The sequence below is a fragment of the Scyliorhinus torazame genome, chromosome 7 (genome assembly GCF_047496885.1).
Source record: "Scyliorhinus torazame isolate Kashiwa2021f chromosome 7, sScyTor2.1, whole genome shotgun sequence".
NCBI classification, from domain to species: domain Eukaryota; kingdom Metazoa; phylum Chordata; class Chondrichthyes; order Carcharhiniformes; family Scyliorhinidae; genus Scyliorhinus; species Scyliorhinus torazame.
In genome coordinates, this window is record NC_092713.1 from 120,869,847 (window position 1) to 120,892,814 (window position 22,968).

At 47.6% G+C, this 22,968-nt stretch overlaps 1 protein-coding gene across 3 annotated transcripts in view; it reads right to left on the reverse strand.

The window, feature by feature from the left end:
- camsap2a (calmodulin regulated spectrin-associated protein family, member 2a) overlaps positions 1–22,968 on the reverse strand; it is a 331,161-nt gene that overhangs the window by 94,276 nt on the left and 213,917 nt on the right. For all 3 annotated transcript variants that reach the window (XM_072511419.1, XM_072511418.1, XM_072511420.1), the window contains 2 exons: positions 17,137–17,278; positions 15,112–15,251 (listed from right to left, as the gene is read on the reverse strand). In XM_072511419.1, coding sequence (XP_072367520.1) covers positions 15,112–15,251; positions 17,137–17,278 — 282 coding nt within the window. The remainder of the gene's footprint in view (positions 1–15,111; positions 15,252–17,136; positions 17,279–22,968) is intronic.

The window sequence follows — 22,968 nt, forward strand, 5'->3', positions numbered from 1 at the left end:
TGTAACGGGTTGAATTTTTTTTATTAATGTCAACCCTACAATTGTTACAACTGTTTCCAAAGTAGAAAATAGTTGACTCAATTTTTAGTTTAAGTTTTGGATTTACTCTGCCTGGTGGTAGAATCTACACAAATTAGGATTTGAGCCAACTTCTTCATTTTCAATTTTTCACAACTGGATTTACAACACCAACTGTTGGTAAATTACCTTTGGAATCCCAAAGATCACTGAGCATTTTCAATATCCAATGGCTACATTTGTAAACGATGAAATAATGCTGTCCCTCGATTGGCATGCTTTATAACTCCACTGTGGTTACACATTAGCATTTATAAGATACAAATTATACTCATTACAAATTATACTCATGAAACACTGAAACTGTTTTTAAAGGTTATTTTCTTCTGTCAAGCAGAAAATTCAGATAAAATGTATTGGGATTGTCAACAAATAGCAGCACGGTAGCACAATTTGCTTCTGAAGCACTGTTGCTTCACAGCGCCAGGATCCCAGGTTCGATCCCCGGCTTGGGTCACTGTCTGTGCGGAGTCTCCCCGTGTGTGCGTGGGTTTCCGCCGGGTGCTCCGGTTTCCTCCCACAGTCCAAAGATGTGCAAGTTAGGTAATTTGGACATTCTGAATTCTCCCTCTGTGTACCTGAACAGGTGCCGGAATGTGGCGACTAGGGGCTTTTCACAGTAACTTCATTGCAGTGTTAACGTAAGCCTACTTGTGACAATAAACATTATTATTAAAACATATGTGGATCGATCAACATTTGTTTCACTGGCGTCGTAGTCAGATATGGGCTGTGGGATGGGGCAGGGAGGCCGTGTGAGTCGTGTCAATAGAATTTATGGATTAATTTGACTCTGGAGATGGTGCAGTATTTTTTAAGGCTGTCAAGACAGACCTAGCAGTGAATAAACATTAGTATCTGCCAGGTACATTCAAGCTGTGACCCTCAAGATCCAAGTGTTCAAAATGGAAATTATCATGCAGAACCACTGGTATGGAGGAACATGAAGGACACGGAGGGAGGGGAATGAAGATATCAAAGGGAAGGGTGTTAAGTGACCTTTCTCGAGCAGATAGGGAGGACTTTGGAAGGGTGCTCGAGAAGGTACTGGAGTAGTTTCCCCAAGGACAAATGTGAGGTAATGCATTTTGGGAGGACTAATACAAGTGGGAAATATACAGTAAATGGCAGAACCCTTAAGAATATTGACAGGCAGAGGGATCTGGATGTATAGGTCCACAGGTCATTGAAAGTGGCAACGCAGGTAGAGAAGGCAATCAAGAAGGCATAAGGCCTTCATCGGCCTGGAGTATAAAAATTGGCAAGTCATGTTGCAGCTGTATGGAATCTTAGTTAGGCCACATTTGAAATATAGTATTCAATTCTGGTCTCCATACTACCAGAAGGATGTGGACGCTTTTAAGAGGGTACAGAAGAGGTTTACCACAATGTTGCCTGGTATAGAGGGCATTAGCTAGGAGGAGAGGTTGGATAAACTTGATTTGTTCTCACTGCAACAATGGATGTTGAGGGGCAACTTTATAGAAGCCTACCAAATTATGAGGGGCATGGACAGAGTGGATAGTTAGAAGCTTTTTCCCAGGGTGGAAGAGTCAATTATTAGGGGACATAGGTTTAATTTTTTATTATTTTTTATATAGAATTTACAATGCAGAAGGAGGCCATTCAGCCCATCGAGTCTGCACCGGCTCTTGGAAAGAGCACCCTACCCAAGGTCACCACCTCCATCCTATCCCCATAACCCAGTAACCCCACCCAACACTAAGGGCAATTTTGGACACTAAGGGTAATTTATCATGGCCAATCCACCTAACCTGCACATCTTTGGACTGTGGGAGGAAACCGGAGCACCCGGAGGAAACCCACGCACACACGGGGAGGATGTGCAGACTCCGCACAGACAGTGACCCAAGCCGGAATCAAACCTAGGACCCTGGAGCTGTGAAGCAATTGTGCTATCCACAATGCTACCGTGCTGCCCCAGGTGCGAGAGACAAAGTTTAGAGGAGATGTGTGAGGGAAGTGTTTACACAGGGGGTAGAGGGTGCCTGGAACCCGCTGCCGGAAGTGGTGATGGTGGAAACAGGTAAGGGGAGTCTTGACAAATACATGAATAGGATGGGAATGGAGGGATATGGACCCTGGAAGTGTAGAGGTTTTAGGTTACATGGGGCAGCATGGTCGGGGCAGACATGGAAGGCTGAACGGCCTGTTCCTGTGCTGTACTTTTCTTTGTTCTTTGATAAAAGATAACAGTAGGTGGGTTGGATAAACAGAGTCAAAGAGGTTTACAGCATAAAAGCAGGCCCTGCCGCGCCCAACTTGTCCATGCCGCCCAGTTTTTAACCACTAAGCTAGTCCCAATTGCCCGCATTTGGTCCATCTCCCTCTATACCCATCTTATCCATATAAAGAAAGACATTGAGAAAAATTACTATGGATAATTTGAAGTGAAAGAAATCTCAGATGAGAAGGTTTTGTGTTGGGTAGGGGACTTGATCCATGAGATCAAGTTGAATATAGTTAGGAGTGCTTAAAACTCCAGAGGATAGTGCACAAGAGCAATTTAGATGAACCCAGAAATTACTAAAGGTAAAGAATTGTTCAATGGAGAGATTAAGCAAAGAGAGTAGGAAGCAGATTTTGGCAATGGAGCTGTCGGAGCACAAAGAAGATGGGAAAGAATAACGTACTCAGCAACTATCCAAGGAAAGAGAACAGCTCGAGTATGGGACCTAGTCACGATGATTGGGGCCATGTTATATGGTGGAACATGTAGTCAAGTGGGAAATGTTAATGAGGGAAAAGGGCCACTTGCAGTGACTCAATCAGATCCACAGGGTATGATAGTACAGCCTCATCGCGCCCAACTCAATGATCTTGCGAGACCTCGTGATCTGGATCTTGCTCTCAATGGGAGGAATGCAGATTTGCATTTTAAGTGAACAGTTAGCTTCACTTAAATATGTCTACGTCTGAGACTCCCAAGGGCCGCAATCGAACTCCTGTGCCTGGGAGACCATGCCTTGATGCCATTTAGCACTAGTTTCCACAGATTTGGGACACGGTATAATGGCACATGGGGGGTCTCCCAGGCGCTTGGAGGCCCCTGGGTAGTCGGGCTCAGGGCAAGATGATACCCTGGCATCCCCAATGCCACCCAAGACCATTGGCACTACCACTGGGGCATGCTGGCAGTGCCAGGGTGCCCATGTGACACTGCCAGGTCGGCACTGTCACGGTGCCTGGGTGCCAGTTTGCCCATGATGGGATCAGGCCAGGAGGTGCCCTGCCCTTGTGAGGTGGAAGGGGGATGGATATCAAGGACCCCTTGACCAGTAAGTTGGGACATGGGGGGTTATCCAGAGGTCGGAGCCCGATCTCTACAAGAAATGAATGTAAGTGCGGCCTCGGTGTGGCGTTCTTCGCCGATGTCTGAAAATAAAACAGAGTCCTGTTTAATAGCGGGGTCATTCTCAGCGCTGCAGGTGCTAGGAACCACCCTGCTAAATGCACCAAAATAGGACTCTGTTTTTTTTTTTAAACTTGAAATTGCACCCAGTGTCATTGTGCCCAGAGTCAGGAGAGTGATCAAAGCTGAAGTTGTGAATGGTAAGGTGTTTTTGTGTCTAGTTAGGAAGTAGAGTGGATGGACAAGAAAAGGCCTCGAGAGCAGAATCAGGGTGGCACAGGGACTGTGAAGAACTAAAATTTGGAAATGGAGGTGCAGCAATGCACTGAAATAGATATCTCAGTATTAGCAAACTACTGCCCAGAAGAAATCTTCATGTGTGCATACATGATATTGGTATTTATAACTGGAGCAATCCTCCCTTCCCTGTTTGAAAACTCACAACATCAGTGGAATCCTAGCATAAATGGATGGGAATGTGGTACTCTACTAAACCTGACAACTGTAGGCTTGAGAGATACAGGACTCTTATCACAGTCCCAAATCATTGTCAACTCTGTAATCTGGAGGCTGGTTAAAATACAATGACTTCAAACGTCTTCATTCAGTAATATTTTTTAAAAAACCATTTGGGCAGCACGGTGGCGCAGTGGGTTAGCCCTGTTGCCTCACGACGCCGAGGTTGATCCCGGCTCTGGGTCACTGTCCATGTGGGGTTTGCACATTCTCCCCGTGTTTGCGTGGGTTTTGCCCCCACAACCCAAAGATGTGCAAGGTAGGTGGATTGAACATACTAAATTGCCCCTTAATTGGGAAAAAAATGAATTGGGTGCACCAAATTTATAAAAAAAACAAATTTCAAGCCAGTAAAGAAGCAAAACCATTGTGTTGTTCAAAATAGAGGGTATGCAAGATAAACAGTTTAGAAAAGGCAAATTGAAAATACTAACCTCAACCATGCCCATCAAATAAAAGCTCAAGAAAATGAAACAAATGAACTGAGAACTGAGGCGGGATTCTCCGACCCCCCACCGGGTCGGAGAATCGCCAGGGGGCGGCGGGAACCCCGCCCCCATGGCCGCCGAATTCTCCGCCGCCAGAGATCCGGCAGGGGCGGGAATCTTGCCGCGCCGGTCAGCGGGCCCCCCCGGCGATTCTCAAGCCGGCGATGGGCCGAAGTCCCTCTGCTGCCATGTCAGTCCCGCCAGCGGGAATTAAACACCTCTCTTGCCAGCGGGACTGGCGGCGCGGGCGGGCTCTGGGGTCCTGGGGGGGCGCGGGGCGATCTGGCCCCGGGGGGGGGGGGGGGGGCCCACGGTGGCCTGGCCCGCGATCGGGGCCCACCGATCCGCGAGCAGGCCTGTGCCGTGGGGGCACTCTTTTCCCTCCGCCTCAGCCATAGCCTCCGCCATGGCCGACGTGAAAGTGACCTCCCCTGCGCATGCGCGGGGGTGACGTCAGCAGCCGCTGATGCTCCCGCGCATGTGCGGACTTCTGCCGGCCGGCGAAGTCCCTTCGGCCCCGGCCTTTCCCGCCAGCCGGCGGCGCGACAACCACTCCGGCGCGGGCCTAGCCCCTCAAGGTGAGGGCTTGGCCCCTAAAGGTGCAGAGAAATCCCGCTACTCCATCCCGCCGGGACCCCCCGCCCCGCCGGGTAGGGGAGAATCCCGGCCCTGGTGTCAGCAATTTTTCTTCACACAAAAATGGTTAACACATGGAATAGCCTTCCAGATAGAGTGGTGGAAGGAAAATCAATGTGATAGTACAGGACATTCAATGTGATAGTAAAATTAATGTGATAGTACAGTCCATCCCGGGATGGTGGCAAGGCAGAGAGCCTTGAAATTCTGAAAGGTGAGCTGAAATGGGTTGGAAATCTTCCTCTTCCATGCTCGTCTTATGACCTTTATTATTGCCATGAATGATTTACTTTTTGCTTAAAATTTCAGATACCAGCAAAGAAATTCCACATCATGATATTTTGTTTTGAAAACAATCAGTATTACCAACAGCTCTATTCCACTGCCAAAGGAAATAGTATTCCGTCTCAAAACCACTCCTAATTTTAATTTGTCTATTAACTTAGAGACAGCAATGGTAGTTTTATAGTTTTGTTACAGTTGAATGAAGCTTAGTTCAGTCAAGGACAGCTTGGAATATCAGTCATTTAGTCTATAGATAGTGTTTTGATATTGAATAATACAGCATATACAGTAGAACTCCATACAGTAGAAGAACCCCAGAAGGAAATATAATGTTCCTGGAGCAAGTGTATTTGAAAGTGGGAAACATGTGTTGCACAGAATGTACACTGCAGAAAGCCTGCGACGTGACGAAGAGCACACCCTCTTGTGTATATGTGTTTCGTGTGGAATGCGTTTTGTCAGAGTTCCTGCTGCTGCTTTGGAAGCCTGAGCTCTCATTGTGTATACACTTGAATAAAGTTATTGTACTGTTCCAAAGTCTCTGCTGTTACCATTACCACCACAACAGTTTGTAGATAGAGATGGAAAGTCATGTTTTCAATTTCTTTCACTGAATAAGAGTCAAAGATGTTGATTTTTACATCAAAACAAGGCCCGTGACATTCAAAGAAATCACCATCTCCATCCAGTTAACAAAAATATCAGCACCGTAGTTTTTCACTCACACATTTACGCAAACGCTTGCTACCAGTCAATGCCAGTTTCCACTGCCCACCTTTATACATTCACAGATATGGACTTTATAACCAAACCAAACGTTGAGACACAAGAATCAGGCGAGGCTCACGAAGGCCGTGCCAGAATTAATCTGCTTCGATCACCACAATATGAAAAGTAGGGGAGGTAATAATAGATTCTCACACATAGAATGCCGACAGTGCGGAAGGAGGCCATTTGACCCACGGAGTCTGCACCGACCCTCTGAAAGAGCACCCTCCCTAGGCCTCTCCCTGTCCTAACCCTGTGTAACCCCCACCTAGCCTGCACATTCTTGGACACAAAGGGGCAATTCTAGCGTGGCAAATCCACCTAACCTGCACATCTTTGGACTGTGGGAGGAAACCGGAGCAGCCGAAGGAGACACACGCAGACACGGGGAGTGCGTACAAACTCCACACAGTCACCCAAGGCCAGAATTGACCCCTGGTCCCTGCCGCTGCGAGTCAGCGGTGCGAACCAAGCCAAAGAGCTTTTACAGATACATAAAGGGGAAAAGAGTGACTAGGGAGAGGGTTGGGCCTCTTAAGGATAAACAGGATCATCTATGTGCAGATCCACAAGGGATGGGAGAGGTCCTAAATGAATATTTCTCATCAGTATTTACTGTTGAGAAAGGCACGAATGTTAGGAAAATTGGGAAAATAAAAAGCGATATTTTGAGGAGTGTACATATTACAGAGAAGGAGGTGCTGGAGGTATTAAAGCGCATCAAGATAGACAAATCCCCAGGACCTGCTGAAATGTATCCCAGGATGTTGTGGGAGGCTAGGCAGGAAATTCCAGGCCCCCTCGCTGAGATATTTAAATCATCGACAGCCACAGGAGAGGTGCCTGAAGATTGGAGGGTAGCAAATGTTGTGCCCTTGTGACCGGTGAGTCTTCCTTCTGTAGTGGGTAAGTTGTTAGAAGGTATTCTGGGGGACAGGATCTACAGGCATTTCGACAGGCAAGGGCTAATTAGGGAAAGTCAGCATGACTTTGTAAGGGGAAAGTCATGTCTCACGAATTTGATCGAGATTTTTGAAGGGGTAACCAAGAAGGTAGATGAGGGCAGTGCGGTCGATGTTGTCTACATGGACTTTAGCAAGGCCTTTGACAAGGTACCGCATGGTAGGTTGTTGCAAAAGTGTGGTTGTGAGGGGTTGTTTTTAAAACTGGAGGCCTGTAACCAGCAGTGTGCCTCAGGGGTCGGTGCTGGGTCCACTGTTATTTGTGATATATATTAATGATTTGGATGAGAATGTAGGAGGCATGGTTAATAAGTTTGCAGATGACACCAAGATTGGTGGCAAAGTGGATAGTGAAGAAGGTTATTTAAGATTGCAACAGGATCTTGACCAATTGGGCCTGTGGGCCAATGAATTTGGAGTTTAATTTGGATAAATGTGAGGTGATGCATTTTGGTAGATCAAATCAGGACAGGACCTAGTCAGTTAATTGTAGGGAGTTGGGGACAGTTACAGAACAAAAAGATCTAGGAGTACAGGTTCATAGCTCCTTGAAGGTGCGTCGCAGGTGGACAGGGTGGTGAAGAAGGCATTCAGCATGCTAGGTTTTATTGGTCAGAATATTGAATACAGGAGTTTGGACGTACTGTTGAAATTGTACAAGACATTGGTAAGACCACACATGGAATACTGTGTTCAGTTCTGGTCACCCTACTATAAGAAGGATATTGTTAAACTAGAAAGAGTGCGGAAGAGATTTACGAGGATGCTACCAGGACTTGATGATCTGAGTTATAAGGAGAGGCTGGATAGGCTGTGACCTTTTTCCCTGGAGCATAGGAGGCTTAGGGATGAACTTATAGAGGTCTATAAAATAATGAGGAGCATCGACAAGGTAGATAATCAACATCTTTTCCCAAAGATAAAGTCTAGAACTAGAGGGCATAGGTGTACGGTGAGAGGAGAGAGATACAAGAGAGACCAGAGGGTAAATTTCTTCATACAGTGGGTGGTGAGCATCTGGAATGGGCTGCCAGAGGCAGTGGTAGAGGCGGGTACAATTTTCCCTTTAAAAAGCAGTTAGTTACATGGGCAGGGTATAGAGTGATATGGGCTAAATGCAGGCAAGTGGGACTAGCTCAGTGATAGAAACTGGGCGGCATGGACCAGCTAGGCCGAAGGGCCTGTTTCCATGCTGTAAACATCTAAGACTCTTTTAAAAACTCTAGCTGCTATGTATAAGGTTGTTGAACTACAATTAAATTCTAAATTTGGTAAATGCATTTCGGTTAATCGGTCCTTCACACACAATACCAGCATCATTTTCCTTCTGCCTATCTGACTCACTGACATTTTACATTGTAAGAACTTCCATGTGACCCACAGGGATGACCCAATTGATCTCCCCATGGGGCTGGTGGAATACAATACAAGCTCCCCCACTGAGGGGCGGCGGCGTAGGAGCTGGGGCTCATGAACCAGGTGTAATGTTCTTTTCGGATGGCCTGATTTGTATTACAAGAACAATTTATTAACATGAACTCTGGGTAAACTATATACAAAAGAACAGATGAATAACAGTAAGATCAAGCACAAGCAACGTCTTCTGCTTCCTCCAGCCAGTCTGAGTGGTCACCTGACTAACATTCACTTAAATACTAATGAGCCTCCTGGTGGTTAGTCGGTGAATTACAACACAACCATGATATCACTGCACCAGGTACTTAAAAGCCTGCAAGGATTGGGCCTGGCATGATCGGTAGTCCTGGCAGGGACTTAGGTGCAGTATGTTGTGTTGCAGCCTTTACTTTTGTTTGCCTAAATAAACCTTTGTTGTTCAAACTCCTCAGGACTCCTGAAGATATTACATACATGTCTCCTTATGCCTTTCTTTTATCACAAATGTACATCTGAACATTTATTTCCTTTCATTGCACACCACTATTTCTATTTCACATTTTACTGTGTTAAATTGCAGACAATTTTCATTCGCTGGTTGTAGATGTCAATTGTTAAGAGTAGCATCACCTAGTGGCCTAACCCAAGAACTACAACAAGAGCATGAAAAAACAGCAGCAATATTAAGTTTTATTTTGTCACTACAGTGCGTACGATGGAAGTTATTGATTGGTAAAATGTTCCAATAGTCTCTTTCAGTTCCATTCTTCATGGAGATATGGGCTTACAAAAATGAAAGGGGTTGGCTAAAGACCAACTGATCCAGTGAATCAATAAATGAAAGGCATGTCGAATGAACCCAGGTGAATGCTTTGAGAAGGTAATGTGCTGGATTTGATGGACACAGTAGTTGGACTGTCTACTGGCTGCAGAGCCAATGGCCACACCATCACAGCCATTCCCGGACATCCTGATGTCACTGTGGTGGTATGTATTAGGGGTCATGTGGGACTGTGAAGCCGTGATGCTATTGGCTGACAGATCCCGGGTCCTGGTTGGCTGCTGACTCCTGGCTCCACCCTGAAGGCGGAGTATAAGAACCCGAGCTTCTCCCCGCCGCTTCATTCTGTTGCTGAACTGCTGGGGACAAGTCTCGCTTAATAAAGCCTGAATCGACTTCATCACTTCACGTCTCTCTCATAAGTTAATGTGCGCTACAATTTATTAAGCGAGCTTAAAAGACTATGGAGCTCCGGATCGCCCCGGAATGCCTGCGGATCAGCCCCCACGCAGCGAACTCGGCAGCAGTATTTAAACACTGGCAAGCATGTTTTGAAGGTTACCTCCGAACGGCCCCCGGCCGGATCACAGAAGACCAGAAAATGCAGGTCCTGCATTCGAGGGTAAGCCCGGAAATTTACCCTCTCATAGAAGACGCAGAGGATTTCCCGACGGCGCTCGCATTACTGAAGAGCATCTATGTTCGCCCCGTGAACCAGGTCTACGCGCGCTACCAACTCGCAACGAGACGGCAAAGTCCCGGAGAATCGCTAGAAGAATTCTACGCCGCGCTGCTAATTTTGGGACGGGGCTGCAGCTGCCCGCCCGTGAACGCGATCGAACACACGGACATGCTAATTCGCGATGCTTTTGTGGCAGGTATGAACTCTCCCCAAATCCGCCAAAGACTTTTAGAAAGAGAGTCGTTAGGACTCTCAGAGGCACGGGCCCTTGCAGCTTCCCTAGATGTGGCCTCGCAAAACGCCCGCGCCTACGGCCCCGACCGCGCGGCAGCCCCTTGGGCTCCGTGAAGCCCCATCGCGACAAACCCCCCCCTCACAGGCTTGCGCGGTTAAAGCGCCAGACCATCACAGGGGGTCCCGCTGCTATTTCTGCGGGCAAGCGAAACACCCCCGGCAGCACTGCCCGGCCCGCGCAGCTATTTGTAAAAGCTGCGGCAAGAAGGGCCATTACGCGGCTGTGTGCCGGTCCCGGGGGGGGTCGCCACAATCCCCGGAGAAGAACGAGCCCAGCATAGCCCGAACGCTCCCCAACCCCCCCAGCACCCCATGTGCGACCCGCGGGTGCCGCCATTTTGGGTCCCGGGCACCACGAGGGGAGGACGGGCGCCGCCATCTTGTGACCCCCCAGCCACATGCGATTCATGGGGCGGCCATTTTGTCCACCCCCGGCCGCGTGCGATTCATGGACGCCACCATCTTGGATGACAACAAAGGACCCCAGCATCGACGGCTCCACGGGGTCCGAAGAAGACGCTGCGACACTACTACCACGACTGGCTTCGGTGACTCTGGATCAATCACGGCCCCGGACGCTCCAGACGACGACAACAACGGTGCTGATCAACGGACACGAGACATCATGCTTGATCGACTCCGGGAGCACCAAAAGTTTCATTCACCCAGACACGGTAAGACGCTGTTTTCTGACCATCCATCCAAGTACGCAAAAGATTTCCCTAGCTGCAGGATCCCACTCCGTAGAGATCAAAGGGTTCTGCATCGCGAACCTAACGGTGCAAGGGAGGGAGTTTAAGAACTACAGGCTCTACGTCCTTCCCCAACTCTGCGCGCCCACATTACTGGGATTAGATTTCCAGTGTAACCTGCAGAGCCTAACATTTCAATTCGGCGGCCCAATACCCCCACTCACTATCTGCGGCCTCGCAACTCTCAAGGTTGAACCGCCGTCCTTGTTTGCAAACCTCACCCCGGATTGCAAACCCGTCGCCACTAGGAGCAGACGGTACAGCGCCCAGGACCGGATATTTATTCGGTCTGAAGTCCAGCGGTTGCTGAAGGAAGGCATAATCCAGGCCAGCAATAGTCCCTGGAGAGCCCAGGTGGTAGTAGTAAAGACCGGGGAGAAGCAAAGGATGGTCATAGACTATAGCCAGACCATCAACAGGTACACAAAGCTAGATGCGTACCCTCTCCCCCGCATATCCGACATGGTAAATCGGATTGCCCAGTATAAGGTTTTCTCTACCGTGGACCTCAAGTCCGCCTACCACCAGCTCCCCATCCGCCCAGGTGACCGCAGGTACACAGCCTTCGAGGCAGATGGGCGTCTATACCACTTCCTAAGGGTCCCATTTGGTGTCACGAACGGGGTCTCGGTCTTCCAACGGGAGATGGACCGAATGGTTGACTAACACAGGTTGCAGGCCACGTTCCCGTATCTCGACAACGTAACCATCTGCGGCCACGATCAGCAGGACCACGACGCCAACCTCCAAAAATTCCTCCAGACCGCTAACGCCCTGAACCTCACATACAACGAGGAAAAGTGCATTTTTAGCACAAACCGGTTGGCCATCCTGGGATACGTAGTGCGCAATGGGATAATAGGCCCCGACCCCGAACGCATGCGCCCCCTTATGGAATTTCCCCTCCCCCCACTGCTCCAAAGCCCTGAAACGTTGCCTGGGGTTCTTTTCATATTACGCCCAGTGGGTCCCCCGGTATGCAGACAAGGCCCGCCCGCTAATACAGACCACTACCTTCCCCCTGTCGACAGAGGCTCGCCAGGCCTTCAGCCGCATCAAAGCGGATATCGCAAAGGCCACGATGCGTGCCATCGACGAGTCCCTCCCCTTCCAGGTCGAGAGCGACACGTCCGACGTAGCTCTGGCGGCCACCCTTAACCAAGCGGGCAGACCCGTGGCCTTTTTCTCCCGAACCCTCCACGCCTCAGAAATCCGCCACTCCTCAGTGGAAAAGGAAGCCCAAGCCATAGTGGGAGCTGTGCAACACTGGAGGCATTACCTGGCCGGCAGGAGATTCACTCTCCTCACCGACCAACGGTCGGTCGCCTTCATGTTCGATAATGCACAGCGGGGCAAAATTAAAAATGACAAGATCTTAAGGTGGAGGATCGAGCTCTCCACCTTCAACTACGAGATCTTGTACCGTCCCGGAAAGCTGAACGAGCCGTCCGATGCCCTATCCCGCGGCACATGTGCCAACGCACAAATAGACCGTCTCCAAGCCCTCCACGAGGACCTCTGCCACCCGGGGGTCACTCGGTTCTACCATTTCATAAAGTCCCGCAACCTCCCCTACTCTGTGGAGGAGGTCCGTACAGTCACCAGGAACTGCCACATCTGCGCAGAGTGCAAACCGCACTTTTTCAGGCTGGATAGAGCGCACCTGATCAAGGCTTCCTGCCCCTTTGAACGCCTCAGTCTGGATTTCAAAGGGCCCCTCCCCTCCACCGACCGCAACGCATACTTCCTGAACGTGGTGGACGAGTACTCTTGTTTCCCCTTCGCCATCCCCTGCCCCGACATGACAGCGGCCACAGTCATTAAAGCCCTTGGCACCATATTCATACTGTTCGGTTGCCCCACCTACGTCCACAGCGACAGGGGGTCCTCTTTCATGAGTGACGAGCTGCGCCAGTTCCTGCTCAGCAAGGGCAGAGCCTCGAGCAGGACGACCAACTACAACCCCCGGGGGAACGGGCAAGTAGAGAGGGAGAACGGCACGGTCTGGAAGACCGTCCTGCTGGCCCTACGGTCCAGGGATCTCCCAGTTTCCCGGTGGCAGGAGGTACTCCCGGATGCTCTCCACTCCATCCGGTCGCTGCTGTGTACCACCACTAACCAAACGCCTCATGAGCGCCTCCTTGTCTTCCCCAGGAAGTCCTCCTCCGGAACGTCACTGCCGACCTGGCTGACGGCCCCAGGACCCATCTTGCTCCGGAAACATGTGCGGGTGCACAAATCGGACCCTTTGGTCGAGAGGGTTCACCTTCTCCACGCGAACCCACAGTACGCCTACGTGGCGTACCCCGATGGTCGACAGGACACGGTCTCCCTGCGGGACCTGGCGCCCGCCGGCAACACACACACACCCCCGACACCGATCATCCCCTCCCTACCACCGGCGCACCCCGCGACCGCCCCCTTCCCGGGAGGATCGGTCCTCCTCCCGTGCCCGCCCAGGAGTGAAACAGGAACGAACACCGAAACGCTCCCGGAGACGACAATGCCTGAACAAGCACCTGCACCACCACCGGGGCTGAGGCGATCGACGAGGAAGACCAGACCGCCCGCTCGACTCGTGGCATCCGCGTGACACCAAGAATGTTGTTGTATTGTAACAAAAAAAAAAAAAAATTTTTTCTCTTACTAATATTGTAAATAGTTTCACAACCTTTGTACATAGCCCAGTGTAGGGCTAAAACTGTAGTAACATGTTCGAAATTTTCCTCCCAGGACCAGCCTTGTAAACCCCTACCACCATGCGAACCACCACCCCGCCGGGTTCCTTTTTAACAAGGGGTGAATGTGGTGGTATGTATTAGGGGTCATGTAGGACTGTGAAGCCGTGATGCTATTGGCTGACAGATCCCGGGTCCTGGTTGGCTGCTGACTCCTGGCTCCGCCCTGAAGGCGGAGTATAAGAACCCGAGCTTCTCCCCGCCGCTTCATTCTGTTGCTGAACTGCTGGGGACAAGTCTCGCTGAATAAAGCCTGAATCGACTTCATCACTTCTTGTCTCTCTCGTAAGTCATTGTGCGCTACAGTCACTTAAAAAGCCAATCAGGCATCTGGCTTGCCAGCATTAGGGCTCGGGGCACTGCAGGACAGATTCCCTGCTTCTTGTCAGCCAATCAGAGGTCTGCACCTTCCTGTACCTGCAGTGTCACCAGGAGTGATGGCCACTGTTGTGCTGCAGTAGGACCCAGGATGAAGAAATGAAGAACAACCAGGCACCATGGGGGGGGGGGGGGGGGGGGCTAATGTGTTCGACAAGGGAAAGTAATGGATGTTCTTATGTGGACTTCCAGAAGGCATCCAACAAGATACTATACAAAACTGTCAACAAAAATGAGAGTGCAGGGAACTGGAGGCAACCTATTGGCATGGATAGGGAATTAGTTAGGAGGTACTGAATCCTTCGAGTAGACTGTGCTATTTCTTTGAAAAGGCAGTTATGCTTAGTCCCACATCGCCTCTTTTTTTATCTGTAACCCTATAATTTCCTCATGCACATTCCCTTTGAAAATTATTTATGGTTTCAGATTCCAACACTTTTTCACGTAATGTGTTCCAGATCCTGATCACTCTCAGTGAAACATTTCTCATCTTTAGATCTTTCGCCAAAGATTTTCAATCTATGACCTCGGTTATTGACACATTTGCGAGAGAGAAACAGGTGAATTTAGAGTTTTCCCTGATATGCAATGTCACAGGCTAAATACACAGTTGGTCGAGTTGCTAACATTATAATGCAATGAAGCAGCCAGTGAGCAAGTAAACTGAAAACGGCACATGTGTAATGCAACACGTGGGTGCTATAATCATATTGAAAAAACCTGGATCCTTCACGGTTTCTGACTTTACAAAGTCAGCTAGGTGGTATGAGATCTGTTATTCTAAATTAGGTTCAGCCGTGTATTTGGACCTCTACATAAACAAGGCTGTCATTAGCACCATAGCTGATTGATTGTTCTTGACCGAAACTAGATTTTTGAAGTATCGCACTACAGCCACAAACGCAATTAGCGAGTGCAATGGAAAACTAAATTCAAAACACATAGATGAAACAAACAAGACATATCAAGTTCATGTCAGTTTTACCTTGATTGATGAAGAAGCGTAGAGCATATCTTCCAGGAGAAAATGGCAGCACTGGTTCAGATATCCTTCACAGAAGTCCTGAATCAATTGCAAATTATATAGGCCATCGGCCAATGACATGGTCTCCTTCAAGCATATATCTGAGGAAACAAACATTTACAATGATTATGCATCAATAAGTCTTCCTTCTCAGATATTCATGGCAACCATGTTTCCAAGGGAAAACTAATAAAGAATGATCCTTAATAGTCTCCTTAAGTTTGAACATAATAATAATAATCTTTATTAGTGTCACAAGTAGGCTTACATTAACACTGCCCCTAGTCGCCACATTCTGGCACCTGTTCAGGTACACAGAGGGAGAATTCAGAAGGTCCAATTCACCTAATAGCATGTATTTCGGGACTTGTGGGAGGAAACCGGGCACCCGGAGGAAATCCACGCAGACACAGGGAGAAATGAAATGAAATGAAATGAAAATCGCTTATTGTCACAAGTAGGCTTCAATGAAGTTACTGTGAAAAGCCCCTAGTCACCACATTCCAGCACCTGTTCGCGTGCAGACTCCGCACAGACAGTGACCCAAGCTGGGAATCGAACCTGGGACCCTGGTGCTGTGAAGCAACAGTGCTACCCACTGTGCTATTGTGCTACCCTGTCTGAATTAAAGTGACTACAGAACTTCCAGGTTCAATGCCCATACTGATTTTGCTTAAGTACCATTTGGTCTTACCAGCCAATTGATTTTTTTTGGTTAATCAGATAGCACTCAGCTTTAAAAAGAGTTTGGCAGTAAAATCTTTTAGATTAGTTTTTTTTCCACTTATTTTGTTCACAAATAGTTGAACAAGCCAGCAAACGCTCACTGCCTTTATGCCCATCTTGAAACGAAGAGGAGGAGGATAATACTGCTGATTTTAAACCTGGCTGCATGCTGGTCATCAGCAGCAGAGACCTTTATGGGCAGATGTTCATCACAGTTTATCACAGCTGTACAGTATCCTAATGCACAAGCTCAGGGCACCATTTAACGAGACAATGGCCACATAATTTGGGGCTAATTGAAGTTACTTAATATAATGAATTAATGGGAAGAATTCCTCTGCATGTTATGTGTAGCAGAATCAGATGTGTGCTCCATATAATAATTTTAAAATGGTATTGCGTAAAGAGGAAATTTTTCTTTACTGTGTTCATCAATATGAGAGATGTTTCTTCTGGAGAATAAATACAGTGGAAAGGGAGGAAAATCGGGAACCTGTGTTTTTTAACAAAGAACTCAGGAGAGTACATTGTAAGAAGTTTTAAATGACCAGGCTGGTAGCTGAGAACTTCTTAAACACCCAGGTTCTGAAAACCTTTGGGTTGTGTTTCTGCCAGAAGGTCAGAAGCAGAACTCCACCAAAGCAAAAAGCTTTGTTCTACATGAGGAAAACTCAAAAGAAAGCAGAACCACACTTTAATCATTTCTCCATAGTTACACAGGCCCTTTTGCAGTCATTTACCAGAGAAGTTAAATGTTATCATGTTGCCTTAATCAGAGGCGGTTCTGCTTACAGTATAAAACAAAGCTCTCAAAAGAAATCAGGATACTGTACAGCTGTGATAAACTGTGATGAACATCTGCCCATAAAGAAAGCAGAACCACACTTTAATAATTTCTCCATAGTTACACAGGCCCTTTTGCAGTCATTTACCAGAGACGTTAAATGTTATCATGTTGCCTTCAGCAGAGGCGGTTCTGCTTACAGTATAAAACAAAGCTCTCAATGTGCATAGTGGTGAAGAACAGAATTCAGTTTGGCATGTGGAGAAGGAGGGTAAACCTCTGGGAAACAGGCAAATCAGCAGCTTTTGTTAACTTGGTACTCCTGCGGCCAATGATGAAGTCAAGCATCCCAACACAAACAGATGATATATGATAAAGAAGGAAGCTCCCTCTAGATTGAATCCCAAGTTATTTCATTACAGGAAAACAGGATACATTTCTGGATACTGGATCCTTTCTAAAAATTAGAGACTCACCTTCCATTCGGATAATATCAGGACAGTAAAAATGGATCAATGCAGCTAACGCGCAACCATCTGTGGTGTCCTTCAAGAGATTTTCTACTGGTGAGATGCAAGGCAGCTGTTTGGGTAGCATTTGATCTTTCCTGTAACGGGCCTATCATCAAATAACAGAGGCAGTTAGACAAATAAATGTATTTGTAGAAGGAACAGCAGACAGTTAAAAAAATAAAAACTTAAAACCCCTTCTCTCAAAATAACAAGATGCTTAAAAACTGTGCTCACATAACTCACTATTTTTCAGTAATCTGGGACGAGGCCCATTTAAATTCACTTCCTTCAGCATTTAGGTTTGATCATGGAAACACATGGCATTAACAAAATACAGAGATTGTTTCCATTCTGCAATCATGCAGCCAGATTTAAATAAAAGCAAATTATTGTGGATGTTGGAATCTGAAACATAAACAGAAAATACTGGACAGTCTCAGCAAGTCTGACAGCATCTGTAGAGAGAAAATGGAGCTGACGTTTTGAGTCTGGATGACTCTTTGTCAGGCCTAGCTTTGACAAACAGCCATCCAGTCTCACAGCATTAGCCCCCTTTTCTCTCCATAGATGCTGCCAGACCTGCTGATATTGTCCAGTATTTTCTGTTTTTAAAAATATAAATTTAGAATATTTAATTCATTTTTTCCAATTAAGAGGCAATTTAGCGTGGCCAACCCACCTATCCTGAACATTTTTTGGGTTGTGGGGGCGAAACCCACGCAAACACGGGGAGAATGTGCAAACTCCACACGGACAGTGACCCAGAGCCGGGATCGAACCTGGGACCTCGGCGCCGTGAGGCAACTGTGCTAATCACTTGCGCCATCGTGCTGTCCTCGGTATTTTCTGTTTTTGAGACAAACTTAAACTCCATTTAAGGTCCTAAACCGGTTATGGATTTTGAGCGAGAGGCATTTGGTGTTTTTTCAAAAAGCCTTTTAACATACATGTCCAATTTTACAATCCACTGACCCAACTGATGTTTGTAGCAGCCAAAACATCAAACAAAATCATTAAAATACCCACATCAGCATCTCGGGCACCATATGAATACTCGTCTATTTCTTCACTATGGCGAAGGTGAAATTAAATGTACTGAAAGCGTTTGTGGAGGATACAGAGTTACATTGACGTCAGTATTACAAAACATCTAAATCATTTTAACAAAAGGCAAAATAGAATTTTGCCATCAATATATATCTTGCAAGCCTGTACCTCCAGAACTCTGATGGTGCCACAGACTTGCTTTAATGTGACTCTGGAGATCTGCCTTTTGAGTACTTCTCCCTGGACTATATTTCTTCATGCAAGCAGCCAGCTCTGAGCATCTAGATGCTCTGAAAAGACCAGTGTAATTTTCCAAATTGCCTCCAACAGCCTATGGAGGTCAGCTCCAAATGAATATAAACTGAGGAGAATGGGTCATTCTACTGAGCTAGGATGGAAGCTCAGAACTAGAACAAACAGAGTTGTTATCTCTGGGTTGTTGCCCGTGCCACGTGATAGTGAGATGAGGAATAGGGAGAGAGAGCATTTAAACACGTGGCTACAGGGATGGTGCAGGCGGGAGGGTTTCAGATTTTTGGATAACTGGGGCTCTTTCTGGGGAAGGTGGGACCTCTACAGACAGGATGGTCTACATCTGAACCTGAGGGGCACAAATATCCTGGGGGGGAGATTTGTTAGTGCTCTTTGGGGGGGTTTAAACTAATGCAGCAGGGGCATGGGAACCTGGATTGTAGTTTTAGGATAAGGGAGAATGAGAGTATAGAGGTCAGGAGCACAGATTTGACGTCGCAGGAGGGGGCCAGCGTTCAGGTAGGTGGTTTGAAGTGTGTCTACTTCAATGCCAGGAGTATACGAAACAAGGTAGGGGAACTGGCAGCGTGGGTTGGTACCTGGGACTTCGATGTTGTGGCCATTTCGGAGACATGGATAGAGCAGGGACAGGAATGGATGTTGCAGGTTCCGGGGTTTAGGTGTTTTAGTAAGCTCAGAGAAGGAGGCAAAAGAGGGGGAGGTGTGGCGCTGCTAGTCAAGGGCAGTATGCTAGATGGGGACTCTTCCGAGGTAGTATTGGCTGAAGTTAGAAACAGGAAAGGAGAGGTCACCCTGTTGGGAGTTTTTTTATAGGCCTCCTAATAGTTCTAGGGATGTAGAGGAAAGGATGGCGAAGATGATTCTGGATATGAGCGAAAGTAACAGGGTAGTTATTATGGGAGACTTTAACTTTCCAAATATTGACTGGAAAATATATAGTTCGAGTACAATAGATGGGTCGTTTTTTGTACAGTGTGTGCAGGAGGGTTTCCTGAAACAATATGTTGACAGGCCAACAAGAGGCGAGGCCACGTTGGATTTGGTTTTGGGTAATGAACCAGGCCAGGTGTTGGATTTGGAGGTAGGAGAGCACTTTGGGGACAGTGACCACAATTCGGTGACGTTTACGTTAATGATGGAAAGGGATAAGTATACACCGCAGGGCAAGAGTTATAGCTGGGGGAAGGGCAATTATGATGCCATTAGACATGACTTGGGGGGGATAAGGTGGAGAAGTAGGCTGCAAGTGTTGGGCACACTGGATAAGTGGGGCTTGTTCAAGGATCAGCTACTGCGTGTTCTTGATAAGTATGTACCGGTCAGACAGGGAGGAAGGCGTCGAGCGAGGGAACCGTGGTTTACCAAGGAAGTGGAATCTCTTGTTAAGAGGAAGAAGAAGGCCTATGTGAAGATGAAGTGTGAAGTTTCGGTTGGGGCGATGGATAGTTACAAGGTAGCGAGGAAGGATCTAAAGAGAGAGCTAAGACGAGCAAGGAGGGGACATGAGAAGTATTTGGCAGGAAGGATCAAGGAAAACCCAAAAGCTTTCTATAGGTATGTCAGGAATAAGCGAATGACTAGGGAAAGAGTAGGACCAGTCAAGGACAGGGATGGGAAATTGTGTGTGGAGTCTGAAGAGATAGGCGAGATACTAAATGAATATTTTTCGTCAGTATTCACTCAGGAAAAAGATAATGTTGTGGAGGAGAATGCTGAGCCCCAGGCTAATAGAATAGATGGCATTGAGGTACGTAGGGAAGAGGTGTTGGCAATTCTGGACAGGCTGAAAATAGATAAGTCCCCGGGACCTGATGGGATTTATCCTAGGATTCTATGGGAGGCCAGGGAAGAGATTGCTGGACCTTTGGCTTTGATTTTTATGTCATCATTGGCTACAGGAATAGTGCCAGAGGACTGGAGGACAGCAAATGTGGTCCCTTTGTTCAAAAAGGGGAGCAGAGACAACCCCGGCAACTATAGACCGGTGAGCCTCACGTCTGTAGTGGGTAAAGTCTTGGAGGGGATTATAAGGGACAAGATTTATAATCATCTAGATAGGAATAATATGATCAGGGATAGTCAGCATGGCTTTGTGAAGGGTAGGTCATGCCTCACGAACCTTATTGAGTTCTTTGAGAAGGTGACTGAACAGGTAGACGAGGGTAGAGCAGTTGATGTGGTGTATATGGATTTCAGCAAAGCGTTTGATAAGGTTCCCCACGGTAGGCTATTGCAAAAAATACGGAGGCTGGGGATTGAGGGTGATTTAGAGATGTGGATCAGAAATTGGCTAGCTGAAAGAAGACAGAGGGTGGTGGTTGATGGGAAATGTTCAGAATGGAGTACAGTCACAAGTGGAGTACCACAAGGATCTGTTCTGGGGCCGTTGCTGTTTGTCATTTTTATCAATGACCTAGAGGAAGGCGCAGAAGGGTGGGTGAGTAAATTTGCAGACGATACTAAAGTCGGTGGTGTTGTCGATAGTGTGGAAGGATGTAGCAGGTTACAGAGGGATATAGATAAGCTGCAGAGCTGGGCTGAGAGGTGACAAATGGAGTTTAATGTAGAGAAGTGTGAGGTGATTCACTTTGGAAGGAATAACAGGAATGCGGAATATTTGGCTAATGGTAAAGTTCTTGAAAGTGTGGATGAGCAGAGGGATCTAGGTGTCCATGTACATAGATCCCTGAAAGTTGCCACCCAGGTTGATAGGGTTGTGAAGAAGGCCTATGGAGTGTTGGCCTTTATTGGTAGAGGGATTGAGTTCCGGAGTCGGGAGGTCATGTTGCAGCTGTACAGAACTCTGGTACGGCCGCATTTGGAGTATTGCGTACAGTTCTGGTCACCGCATTATAGGAAGGACGTGGAGGCTTTGGAGCGGGTGCAGAGGAGATTTACCAGGATGTTGCCTGGTATGGAGGGAAAATCTTATGAGGAAAGGCTGACGGACTTTGAAGGGCAGCACAGTGGGAAGGGCAGCACAGTGGCGCTGTGGGTTAGCCCTGTTGCCTCACGGCGCCGAGGTCCCAGGTTCGATCCCGGCTCTGGGTCACTATCCATGTGGAGTTTGCACATTCTCCCCGTGTTTGCGTGGGTTTCGCCCCCATAACCCAAAAAGATGTGCAGGGTAGGTGGATTGGCCACACTAAATCGCCCCTTAATTGGAAAAAATGAATTGGGTACTCTAAATTTTGGGGCAGCACGGTAGCACAAGTGGCTAGTACTGTGGCTTCACAGCGCCAGGGTCCCAGGGTCGATTCCCCGCTGGGTTACTGTAGAAGCCAAGTATTTCAAATACAACTAGTATAGGTAAAAGATAGCTGTTTAAGCATAAATGTTGAGCCCCAGTTTTTGGGGCAGCACGGTAGCACAAGTGGATAGCACTGTGGCTTCACAGCGCCAGGGTCCCAGGTTCGATTCCCCGCTGGGTCACTGTCTGTGTGGAGTCTGCACGTTCTCCCCGTGTCTGCGTGGGTTTCCTCCGGGTGCTCCGGTTTCCTCCCACAGTCCAAAGACGTGCAGGTTAGGTGGATTGGCCATGCTAAAAATTGCCCGTAGTGTCCACAAGGGTTGGGAGGGGTTGTTGGGTTGCGGGGATAGGGTGGAGGTGAGGGATTAATGTGGGTCGGTGCAGACTCGATGGGCCGAATGGCCTCCTTCTGCATTGTATGTTCTATGTAATGTAATGACTTGGGGTTGTTTTCGTTGGAGAGAAGAAGGTTAAGAGGAGACTTAATAGAGGCATACAAAATGATCAGGGGGTTGGATAGGGTGGACAGTGAGAGCCTTCTCCCGCGGATGGATATGGCTGGCACGAGGGGACATAACTTTAAACTGAGGGGTAATAGATATAGGACAGAGGTCAGAGGTAGGTTCTTTACGCAAAGAGTAGTGAGGCCGTGGAATGCCCTACCTGCTACAGTAGTGAACTCGCCAACATTGAGGACATTTAAAAGTTTATTGGATAAACATATGGATGATAATGGCATAGTGTAGGTTAGATGGCTTTTGTTTCGGTGCAACATCGTGGGCCGAAGGGCCTGTACTGCGCTGTATTGTTCTATGTTCTATGTTCTATGTTCTACTGCTGCTGCCTTTCTGAGACTAAATGAGAATTGGGTAAAAGTGAGCGAAAGGTGGTACTGGCATGTAAACTAATGATTGTTTATGTTGCAAGTTGAATGCTGAAATTAATTACCTCACTTGTAAACAAGTTCTCTCTGTTGACCAGCAAAGTATCACACCATATGTAAATGCATCCATAAATGTTTAAGTGGTGTTATGATTCGGGCAGGCTGAAGGAGTGAGTCACCTCTTTCACTCTTCCAAGAGTTTCAGTAGGAGGTCTTATGGCACAGTGGTAGTGCCCCTGCATCTGGACCAGAAGCTCCAGGTTCAAGTCCATGCCAGGATTGTTGGTCATGGAAGGAGCGTTCATAACACGGTTCAACGGGCTGATAATCAGCTCGGGATCCT